The 11,595-nt window shown below is 47.5% G+C and overlaps 1 protein-coding gene across 1 annotated transcript; it reads right to left on the bottom strand.

Annotated features, from left to right (window-relative positions):
* Positions 1 to 226: 226 nt before the first annotated feature.
* On the bottom strand, positions 227 to 10,516 carry LOC121477871. The gene is given in 3 exon segments (XM_041732397.1): positions 227 to 523; positions 5,391 to 10,075; positions 10,195 to 10,516. Coding segments are annotated over 3 exon segments (5,304 nt in total).
* Between the last annotated feature and the right edge of the window lie 1,079 nt (positions 10,517 to 11,595).

The raw sequence follows: 11,595 nt of genomic DNA, 5'->3' as shown, positions 1-11,595 counted from the left end.
CAATCTCACAACCCTGAGATCGTGACCTGAGCCAAAATTACAAGTTGAACACTTAGTCTACTGAGCCACCCAGGTGTCCCTTTACTTTGAAATTTTAAAATAAAATGCTTATACAACTCTTTTTATCAGTCAGATTTAATTTATCTTTTGACACTCTTTATAATTGATCAAAATTCTTAGGTAGATTTAAAAATATGTCCATAGATTCCCTAATACTCTGCTTGGCTTAATCCTCCTCTTCTTGAGTGTGGGCTGAAATTTGTAACTTGGTTCTGACAAAAGGAACAAAACTGAAATGATGCTGTTTGACTTGGAGATCAGGTCCAAAAAGGACTGTGGCTTCTGTCGTGGTTTTCTCCTCTTTCTCTCTTTCAGGCCACTTGCAGGGGGGGAAGCTAGCTGCCATGTTGTGAGGAGCCAAGGCACCTGTCCAACATCCATTGAGGAACTTAGGCTTCCTGCCAGCTGCTGTGTGAGTGAGTCTGGAAGCATATCTTCCTGCCCTAGCCAAGTCTTCAGAAGACTGCAGACCCAGCCAACATCTGGACTATAACTTCATGACAGACCCTGAGCCAGAGCCCTCCAGCTAAGCTGCTTCCAAGCTCTTGATCTACCAGAAGTGTGAGGTGGATCAATAAACAATAAAATGTTTGCTGTTTAAAGCCACAAAGTTTGGGAGTAATTTCTTATGTAGCAATAGATAACAAGAAAGTACTTTAAAATTGTTTTCCCCATGGTCCTAATAGAGTTACCTACATTTTCAATTAATCAATGACATCTGTCTATTTCATTATATGTAAGTGAATGTTATTCACTAAGCCAATTATTGCATTATAATTACATATCCTTTCTTTACATTTTGTTTTTACTAGAATTAATAATTGGCATTATTCTGCTAGTCATACATAGATACCTATATATCTGTCCTCATTACTTTTCCAAATATTTCATCAGATCTCTCATATACCTCTTACAAGTTCTCCTTACTTGAAATGGCATATCATAAGAGGTCATTTTTAATAATGATCATAATAGACTTAGAAATGATTATAATAGATGATTTTTAATAATAATATTCAAAAATAATTGTCATTTATTTTCCCCCCATGGAGACCTTTGTCTCAGAGCTATGGTGTTCTTGCTCTAGCCCAGATAGCTTTTCTCTAGGTCTGTCATCCTAGGATTTACCTTTCTTTCACTCTGGGGCTTCCATTCACTACTCTTCTGTGTCATGACCCCTCCTTCTTAGATCTTACATCTTTCATCCCTGTGTCACTTCCTCTTTATAGGAGAACATCCTATAAAGCATAACACTAAGCGTAGTTGCACGGGTGAAAAAATTGAATTCAGATGTAGAAAAATGTCTGATTTCTCTAAGATTATGAATTAGTAGAGGATATTCAATGTGAAGATGGTTTTTATTTTTCATATTTGTTTCTTCCAGATTCTTCTCCTATTTTTCACACTGGTTTTTCTTAGAAGTCATTTCTACTGTACAAAGAAATGAATGAACCATATCCATTTAGCCCATTATAATAAACTTTTTAATTTCAGAAGAAATGTGATAGGAGCAGATTTTCTAGTCTTATTACTTTTGCTATTCTCACCTCTATATGCTCACAGTGCTCCTTCATATATTTATTTCAACATTTGGTTACCTGCCAGTCTTCGTTAAAATGTGAACTCATTGTGAATCTTCAGTTAATGCTATTTCATCATGTCTAATTTACAAGTGAAAATTGATAGTTTAGCAATAGTTACCACTACCTTTCTATCCATTCAGGATTGTCTGGGCTCTGTGTTGGGGAAGATGGAACCAGATTCCATACACACAAAACTTAAAATAAGCCAAGCCAACCTTTTGTACCTCAGTATCTTTATCTTCTAAATGCCAGATTTTGTAGATGATCTGGAAAATGAGAGGCTTCTCAAATCTAATGTTCTAGATGGGAATGGTTTATACAATTTTAAGTTCCAAGCTACCTATCTCTGATCTTAAAAATCTAAATTATGCCTAAGTACATTAGTTTCCTTGGGCTGCTATAACAAAGTAAAGCAAATTTAGTGCCCTAAAACAAAAATTTATTATCTCATGCTTCCGGAGACTAGAAGTTCAAAATCAAGGGAATGACAATATTGATTCCTTTTTTTTGGAGGCTCTGAGGAAGAGTACTTGTGGGTCAAACCTTGGTTCCGCACTCTGAGATCCAAACTGAAAGAGAGCTTCTGATCTGGAATGTCCAGCCCCATGACAGAGGCTCTTAGATCTTCCACCTAACACTGGTGAACATCACCTAGTTGGTATTACAACACTGTGGGATGGAACAACACTCTCTACAGTCTCTGTAAAGAACACCAAATACTTGGTAACAATAATGTAATCTTCAATGAAGGGGAAGAGAGAATTCAGGGATACTTAAAACTCCAAAGTACAACTAATTTGCAAGTACTACAAGAACATCTATGAATGTTGCACCAGTTTTTAAAAATGGATAAACATTGGGATCCCTGGGTGGCGCAGCGGTTTGGCGCCTGCCTTTGGCCCAGGGCACGATCCTGGAGACCTGGGATCGAATCCCACGTTGGGCTCCCGGTGCATGGAACCTGCTTCTCCCTCTGCCTGTGTCTCTGCCTCTCTTTCTCTCTCACTGTGTGCCTATCATAAATAAATAAAATTTAAAAAAAAATGGATAAACATTCATTCACACTCTTCACATTGAGGTAGTCTGTCCATTCAATTTGGATGGCCTTGTGACTGCTTTAAATAACAAAGTAAGCAGGTGTGATGCTGTGTAATTGCTGATAGTAGGTCATTAAAGGCCATGCAACTTCCACTTGTGTCAATGGGAATGCTCACTCTCTAAATGCTTCCACTTGGATACTACATCTCAGAATCCAGCTGCCATGCTGCGAAGCAGCCCAAACCATTGGGAGAGTTTAAGTGTAAGCACTCAAGCTAACAATCCAAGTTGAGCCCAGTCTTCAGATCACCCCACCCTAGATTCAAGGCATTCCTAACTAAACTCCAGAAGTCTCCAGGTCATTCAAGTTGTCCCAGCCCTAGTCTTCCTAGCTGAGGCCCCAGACATCATGAAGCATAGACAAGCCATTCTTGCTATGCTCTGTCTGAATTTCTGACTGAGGAAATCCAGGAAAAAAATAAAATGGTAGTTGGTGAATGACCCCCTCATTTGGGGCAGTATTTCATTTAGCAATAGTTCCTAGAAAACAATTCGTCAGCATACCAGGCCAAAAGAAAATTACTGTATAATCCAATAAAAAATTCAGATTACCTATAAATAGAACTAAAAACTAAAGTGCTGATACAATACAAAATCTAAACACACTTTAACAATAGTGCCCTGAAAAGTGATTCAGTGAAGAACATGAGACTAGACTCTGTAGGTTCCTTAAATATGAATAAGCTGCAGTTTTAGAGAGTATCAATGAGTGGAATAATGCAATACAAACAAAAGGAAATTTTGAAAAAGACTCTGGCTCAGAACTACACTTTTTATTTGATTATTCCCATGACTAACCAGTTGTGAAATTCTGCAACTTTTACCAGTATTTCCATTATTTTTTTTTAAAGTGTTACAGACCAAATTCATCTTTTCTCAGCTCCTCTACTTGATTATCTGAGCAACTTCTCTCTTGACTTCAAGCTTGTTGTTCTTAAAAATAGCTCTCCCTTGGCCTCCAGAGACTTTGATTTAAGCAGAAGCTGTATCATGTCACCCCCTTTTCAAAAACTTTAATGGGATCCTTTGTGTATAAAAGAATGCCTATAATCTTTAGCATCTCAAGCAAGGTCTTCAAAGGCTACCTCCTCCAAAATACTTATATCCATTCTCATTCCTTTTAAAAATCCCTACCTTCTAATCACTTAATATTATTATCTAATAATGTAGATATTATTTTTTAAGATTTTCTTAACATTTTATTCATTTGTTGGGGGGAGGGCACACACATGGGGAGGGGCAGAGGGAGAGGGAGAAATAGGCTCCAGCCCCCCCCCCAGCAGGAAGCCAGCCCCACTTGAGCTTGATCTCAGGCCCTGGGATCATGAGCTGAGCCGAAGGCAGATGCTTAACCAACTAAGCCACCTAGGCACCCCTAATAATGTGGGTATTAGATGGATGCCTTATGCATTCACATTGTCCTAGCCAAGGGTGTTTATAATAGGGACAAATATAGTTAAGAATTAACTAGAAAATTAGGGCTTTTGCAAAGGATCATTTTGATTTTTTTTTTTTATTTTTTATTTATTTATGATAGTCACAGAGAGAGAGAGAGAGGCAGAGATACAGGCAGAGGGAGAAGCAGGCTCCATGCACCGGGAGCCCGACGTGGGACTCGATCCCGGGTCTCCAGGATCGCGCCCTGGGCCAAAGGCAGGCGCCAAACCGCTGCGCCACCCAGGGATCCCCCAAAGGATCATTTTGAAGGCAGTTCACAGAATACAAATAAAATTATTTTACTCTAAGAAAAAGGATTTGGTTGGTTCATGTATATGAAAAGTGGAAGTATATCTGGCTTAGGTAGGTCATGGTCTAGGGATTCCTGTTGTTGGACCCTGGGGTCTGGGGATTCTATTTTTAGTTTAATTCTGAATATAAAACCATCATCTGTTCTTTCTTTGTATAACCTGAGTCCCCACGTATATCCATTGGCCCAGTAAGTAGCCCTTTTCCCGGGCTCCGTGAAGGATATCCGTAGGGGATGACACCACCCTTGGCAGGGCCCATAATTAAGGGTTTTCCATTTGCTAAATGCCGGGTGAGTATAGTTAGCCTTGACAGTGATATAATCCCAGGAGGAGGAGGGCCTCCATTCTGTATCCCCCGTAGTCTCGCACCCCCAATTTTTACAATAGAAGTGTTCCCCTCCTCCACAGGTGGGATTTAGCCTGCGATCTCTGTGGTACCCGGGACAGACATAAAAGGGAAGAGTGCTTAGCATGACCCTTCTGTCAGGCGTGCCACATCCTCCCCATGGGTCTAATCCCAGTCGCCCTGGAGGGCTTTCTTGGTTAGGGGCTCTAGAGGTGTCGAAGTATCCCTCTAGGTCCCATGGGCTAGGGGCCCCTATGGTTAGCTTGCATAGGTCAGGATATAGGTTAGGCCACCAGGTTCCCACGGGGGCGGTCTTAGTTATAGACCAGACCTCGTCACCCCCAGACGTTAGTACCTGCCAGGTTAACCTTTTGAGGGCATGAGGGTCACCTTTGGCGGAGGTGAAGAGCGCTAGGAGAGGTAGGAATATAACAACTGTCATTGAACAATTTTTGAAAGTCTTATCTTGAGCGGGTTTTGGGTGCGGTGGAGCTTCCATTGGGGTGGCTCGTCCGGTCCGTCCTGGCTGGCGTCAGCGGTGCTCGTTGATGGGGCGCACTTCACGTGTGAGGCGTGGACCCAAGCAGCAATGCCGTCTACCTTTAAGGCGGTTGGGGTGGTCAGTAGTACAGTGTATGGGCCCTTCCAGCGGGGTTCAAGCGTCCTGGACTGATGTCTCCTGATGTAGACGGAGTCACCGATCTGGAACGGGTGTGGGTCGGTTGTGTCTCCGGGGCGGTAAGCAGCCGCAAGGGGTTTCCAGATCTGGCGCTGGATAATCTGGAGCGCCTTTAGCCTGTCCTGTAAACCGGGAGTGTTAGCAAGAGGGTCAATAGCAGAATCTAGTAAGTCCGTCACTGGTGGGGGACCTCCATAGAGAATCTCCTAAGGAGTTAGCCCATAGCGCGCAGGAGTGTTCCGGACTCGGAACAGGACCATGGGGAGGAGTTGGACCCAGTCTCTAGTGCCAGTCTCCAATGTCAATTTAGTTAGGGTCTCTTTAATTGTTCTATTCATTCTTTCTACCTGCCCTGAGCTCTGGGGTCTGTATGCACAATGTAATTTCCAATTTATCCCCAGTAATCTGGCCACCAACTGACTTACCTGGGAGACGAAGGCGGGGCCGTTGTCCGACCCTATTACCTTGGGCAGTCCAAACCGGGGGAAAATTTCTTCCAGGATTTTCTTGACAACCACCTGGGCGGTTTCTCGCTTGGTGGGGAAGGCTTCTGTCCAGCCTGAAAAGGTATCTATAAACACTAGGAGGTACTTGTTACCATATTTACCTGGCTTGATTTCGGTGAAGTCTACTTCCCAATTAGTTCCGGGTCTTTCTCCCCTCATCCTGGTTCCCTCAGGCATCTTGAGGTGTTTGGTATTTACCTTAGCACAGGGTACACAAGCGTCGGTTACCTGTTGGATCAGGGAGGGGAGTTTGGGAATGTAATAGGTCTGACCTTCTCTCCGGAGGAGTGCTTTTAATTTTTTGTGTCCGAGGTGAGTCCATCGGTGGAGGTGAGTCACCAGTTCTTTGGCCCTTTTCTGGGGCAGGACTGTCTTCCCTTGGTGTTTCCAGACCTTCATTTGCTCGTCATATTTTGCCCCTATTTGCTGGACGATATCTAGGTCGCTGTCTGAGTACTCGAGAGAGAGTTGCCCCGGTGTCGGGACAGCCTCTGGTACTTGTAGGGAGAGGGCCTGTGGGCCTAGTGCAGCGGCCCGTGCTGTTTCATCGGCCATCCTGTTCCCCTCTGCTACTGGGTCATTGCCTTGCTGATGCCCAGGGCAGTGAATTATACTCAGTTTTCTCGGCAGAAAGAGGGAATGGAGAAGATCTTGTATTTCTTCTCTGTTTTTGATGTTTTTACCTGCTGAGGTTAGAAGACCCCTTCTACGGTATATTTCTCCATGAACATGGGCAGTTGCAAAAGCATATCTGCTGTCAGTATAAATGTTGACCTTTTTGTCCTTAGCCTTTTTTAGGGCCTGAGTTAGGGCTATAAGTTCTGCCCTTTGAGCTGAAGTCCCAGGCTCTAAGGCACTGGCCCAAATGACAGCTTTCCCATCTACCACGGCTGCCCCGGCTTTACGCTCACCATTTCGTAGAAAGCTACTCCCATCGGTGTACCAGGTTGCTTCAGCATCTGGCAAAGTCTGGTCTGTCAAGTCCCCTCTGGTGCCATGGACCTCAGCTAGGATCTGGTGGCAATCATGCATTACTAGGGAGGGGGACTCGGTTTCTGGAAGCAAGGTGGCCGGGTTTAGAGTTGTAGCCGTTCCAAACCGTATCCGCTCGGAATTCAGTAACATGGCCTGGTAATGGGTGACCCGGGCGTTTGAGAGCCATCGATCAGGGGGCTGGCGGATGACTGTCTCTACGGCGTGGGGGGCCACCACAGTGAGGGGTTGGCCGAAAGTCAACTTGTCTGAGTCTTTTACCAGGACTGCCACAGCCGCTATTATTCGGAGACATGGGGGCCATCCTGCAGCCACGCTGTCTAATTTTTTTGAAAAGTATGCCACGGGCCTTTTCCAGGGTCCCAGTTTTTGAGTTAGGACCCCTTTGGCTATTCCATTATGTTCATCAACATATAGCGTAAAAGGCTTGGTTACATCTGGGAGGCTCAGGGCAGGGGCGGTCAATAAGGCCCTTTTTATTTTGTCAAAAGCCAATTGTTGCTCCTTTCCCCAGTGGTAGGGGGTGTTGGATTTCGTGAGAGGATATAGGGGAGCCGCCAGCTCTGCAAACCCGGGTATCCAGAGGCGGCAGAACCCAGCACTGCCGAGGAACTCTCGTAGTCCTTTGGCATTACTGGGTGCTGGGATCAGGGCTACAGCCTTTTTGCGGCCCTCCGTCAGCCACCTCTGGCCTCCTTCCAGGAGATATCCCAGATAGGTCACTTGTTTCTGGCCTATTTGGGCCTTTTTGGCGGAGGCCCTATACCCCAGTTCTCCCAGTCTCTCAAGCAGGGCCCCCGTACCTTTTACACAATCCTGTTCTGTCCTAGCCGCCAGGAGCAAATCATCCACGTACTGCAGGAGGACAAGGTCCGGATGGCCAACTCGGAAATCTGCCAAATCCCGATGCAAAGCTTCATCGAACAAAGTGGGGGAGTTTTTGAATCCCTGTGGCAGCCTTGTCCAAGTGAGTTGTCCTGAGAATCCCGTCTCAGGATCTTTCCATTCAAAGGCAAAAATAGGCTGGCTTTGAGAGCTTAACCTTAGGCAAAAGAATGCATCTTTTAGATCTAACACCGTATACCAGACATGGCTTGGGGGTAAGGTGCTGAGTAAGTTGTAGGGATTCGGCACCGTGGGATGTATGTCCTCTGTCCTCCAGTTAACCTCCTGTAAATCTTGTACCGGCCGGTAATCTCCTGTGCCGGGTTTTTTTACGGGTAATAGAGGAGTATTCCAGGGCGACTGGCAAGGTATTAAAATGCCCAATTGTAATAGTCTCTGTATATGTGGCCGAATGCCTTCTTTGGCCTCTTTGCTCATTGAATATTGCCGGATCGATATGGGGGTAGCCGAGGGTTTTAAGTTTATAATTATGGGTGGCTGGTTTACAGCTAGTCCCATTCCGGCCGTTTCCACCCAGGCCTGAGGGTAGGTAGTGAGCCATTCAGAATCTAGGGGCTGCACGGACGGTGGAGAGTCCTCGTGCAGCCGGTGTTCATCCTCTAGGCGCAAGGTCAGTACCTGGAGGGGCTGCCCTTCTGCGCCAGTAACAGTGGCCCCTTTTTGCTGAAAATGTATCTGGGCCCCTACTTTTGAAAGAAGGTCTCTGCCTAGGAGAGGGTAGGGGCAGTCTGGGACCAGTAAGAAGGAATGCGTTACTTGCCCAGTGCTCCGGTGGACCTTCCGTTCGGTTGTCCATCCATATAACTTGCCTCCAGTTGCCCCCTGAACCCAAGACGTTTTAGAGCTCAAGGGTCCTTTTGCCTCAGTTAAAACTGAATGTTGAGCTCCCGTATCGACCAGGAAGGTCACCGGCTGTCCCCCCACTTTAAGGGTTATCCGAGGCTCAGGGGGGGGGTCCTGGCCCTGACACCCCTAATCTTCATCCTCTAGGGACAAAACAGGAATGGGCTTCTTTTTAGGTCCCTGCGTTTGGCCCTTCCTTGGGCAATCTTTAACCCAATGTCCTTTTTCCTTGCAGTAGGCACACTGGTCTCGTTCAACCCGTGGTCCTCTTTTGTCTCCCAGGTCCCTACTCTGCCCTGACTTACTCTGCCCTGAGCCCTGTACTACGGTGGCCAGTATCCTAGTCAGCTCTTTATTACGTCTTTTATCTCTCTTATCCTCCCGTTTCTCTTGCTCTTTACGGATCCTTTCCTCCCTTTCCTCTAGGGTTTCTCGCTTGTTAAAAACCCTCTCTGCCTCTTTCACTAAGTCCTGTAAGGTGTACCCCTGAAGCCCCTCCAACCGTTGTAACTTATTACGCATATCCGAGGCTGACTGTCCAATGAAGGACATAATTACATCTGGTTGGCGGTCTTCAGCCAAGGGGTCAAAGGGAGTTTACATGCGGTAGCCTTCTATTAACCTCTCCAGAAAACCTGCCGGCGTCTCATCTTTTCCCTGCACTATAGCACGTACCTTTGCCAAATTGGTGGGGCGACGCCCTGCCCCTTTGAGACCCGCTAGGAGTACCTGGCGATAGAGACGGAGCCGCTCCCTACCAGCAGCAGTGTCGTAGTCCCAGGTCAGGCGAACCAAGGGGAAAACATCCTCAATTTCATTAGGCAGCTGGGTCGGCCTCCCATCCGCCCCCGGGACGCTTTTCCGTGCTTAGAGGTAGACGCGCTGTCTCTCCTCCGTGGTGAGGAGAGTCTGCAGGAGCTGTTGGCAGTCATCCCAGGTCGGCTGGTGGCTCAACAGAATTGACTCAATTAATCCGGTTAGCGCCTGGGGGTCTCGGGAGAAAGTGGGGTTATGAGTTTTCCAGTTGTAAAGGTCAGAGGCAGAGAACGGCCAGTATTGCATCTGGCCACCTACTGATCGGAGGGGAAGTGCCTGGGAGGTCCAGACGTCTTCCGACTCTCCCCCGCGCTCTTGTCGAAAGCGGAGGCAACTGGCGAGCGGGGGTGAAGCGAGGGGTTGCCCCTCTGCCCCCGTAGAGTCAGGGGACGGAGCTGAGGGAGCGGAGGGAGAGGTAGGGGCCTCCGAGCCGGGCGTTGGGGGTTGAGCATAAGGGGGAGGGGAGGAGTCCAAGAGAAGGAGACTGTCCTGGTCCCCTGGGAGCACAGGCGGCTCCTTAGGTTTTGGTTCAGGAGATTTTAGGGGGCAAAGGGTGGAGGGAGAGGAGGGACGGGGAATTGGGGGAGTGGAGCAGGGAGGGGGTGAGGGTCTCGGCCCGGTCCCCCCTGAGAAGGGATGAAGCATTTTATCCAGGGGGGTGGGTTTTCAGCGAGATCCTCCCATACTATGATGTACGGCACCTGATCGAGGTGTCCATTGGGTCCTGGCTGAAAGACCAGGGCCTTCACCTGCAAGATAATGTCAATATTAAAAGTTCCATTCCTGGGCCACCCGACGTTGAGAGTCGGCCACTCTGAGGAGCAGAAGGTGACCCATCCTCGTCTTCTGACTTCGACCGAAAGGTTGTGTGCCCGGCCGGCGACTTCTTTCCAGTGATCTAGAGTGAGGCTTAAAGGGGTGGTTACAGTTTGCCCCATGGGTGTAGAGAAGAGGTGAGCGGGGAGGAGGAAGACAGGAAAGGAAGAAAAACACGGAACGAACAGACGCACACGAATGACAGGACTGGCGCGGCGGATTCAGATGGGAGCGGTCGCCAACAACGACCCTCCCCGAAGAGGAGGGAGTGCCGGGCTCCGTTCCTCTTCCAGACCACTCGGGAGTCCGACTCCGGAGGGGGACCAGGGGTCTCGGGCACGTCTGCCTCCCCCGCTGGTCCAAATACAGAATACAGAGTACAGCGTCCTGCAGGCACAATACAGACCCGGCACAAAACAGACCCGGCCAGTCAGACAAACAGACGAGACAGATATGACATTTAGCGAGCTCGGTCTTACCTCCTACCGGTCTTAGGATTGAGTCTGGGGCGTCTCAAATCCCGGACGAGCCCCCAAATGTTGGACCCTGGCTCACGGGTGCCAACGTGTCCCGGTGGACGCCCCAGAGACTCAGACCCCAGACAGGCAGATGCAATTAGCAAGAGGGTTTATTGAACGTTTGCGCAAACGGGCTCTCCGCCTCCGAGGAGGAAAAGAGCCCCGATTAGCAATTACAGGTATTTTTTAAAAGGCAAAAGGAAAGAAACCGCCTAAAGACAAAAGAACCGCGGGAGTCGCATAGCTTCCAGGTTGATTTCACAGAGGGTCAACATGAACCTATTCAGGGACATTCCAATCAGGGTGTGGGGGGAAATGGTTTTCTTATTGTAAACAGAATGCTTTTAGTTGCTAAAATTTCAGGAAGGCACCTGGATGTGCTGCCTCTGGATTAGGGCTGGCCCTACTTACAAGGGGGGGGGGGGGGAGGTTTCTTCACTGTGATGTCCTGGGTCACTCTCTGCCTCTCCATCTCTCAGTATAGCTTTCCTCTGTGTGGGCTTTATTCTCAGGCACTCTCTGCAGGTACTAATTCCTAGCAGCTCTGAAATTATATCTCACCATCTTTGCTGGTCAATACCATTAGTAAGTAGGCTTCTTTTTTCCTAGAAGTTGCAATGTAAGTGTTGTGCCCAAGATTGTGAATCCGAGAAACCACCAAGGAGCCGACACCGATGCAAACA

The sequence above is a fragment of the Vulpes lagopus genome, chromosome 18 (assembly GCF_018345385.1).
Source record: "Vulpes lagopus strain Blue_001 chromosome 18, ASM1834538v1, whole genome shotgun sequence".
Taxonomy (NCBI): Eukaryota; Metazoa; Chordata; class Mammalia; order Carnivora; family Canidae; genus Vulpes; species Vulpes lagopus.
Note: the sequence above shows the minus strand (reverse complement) of the source record. Positions and strands in the feature narration are given on the sequence as shown.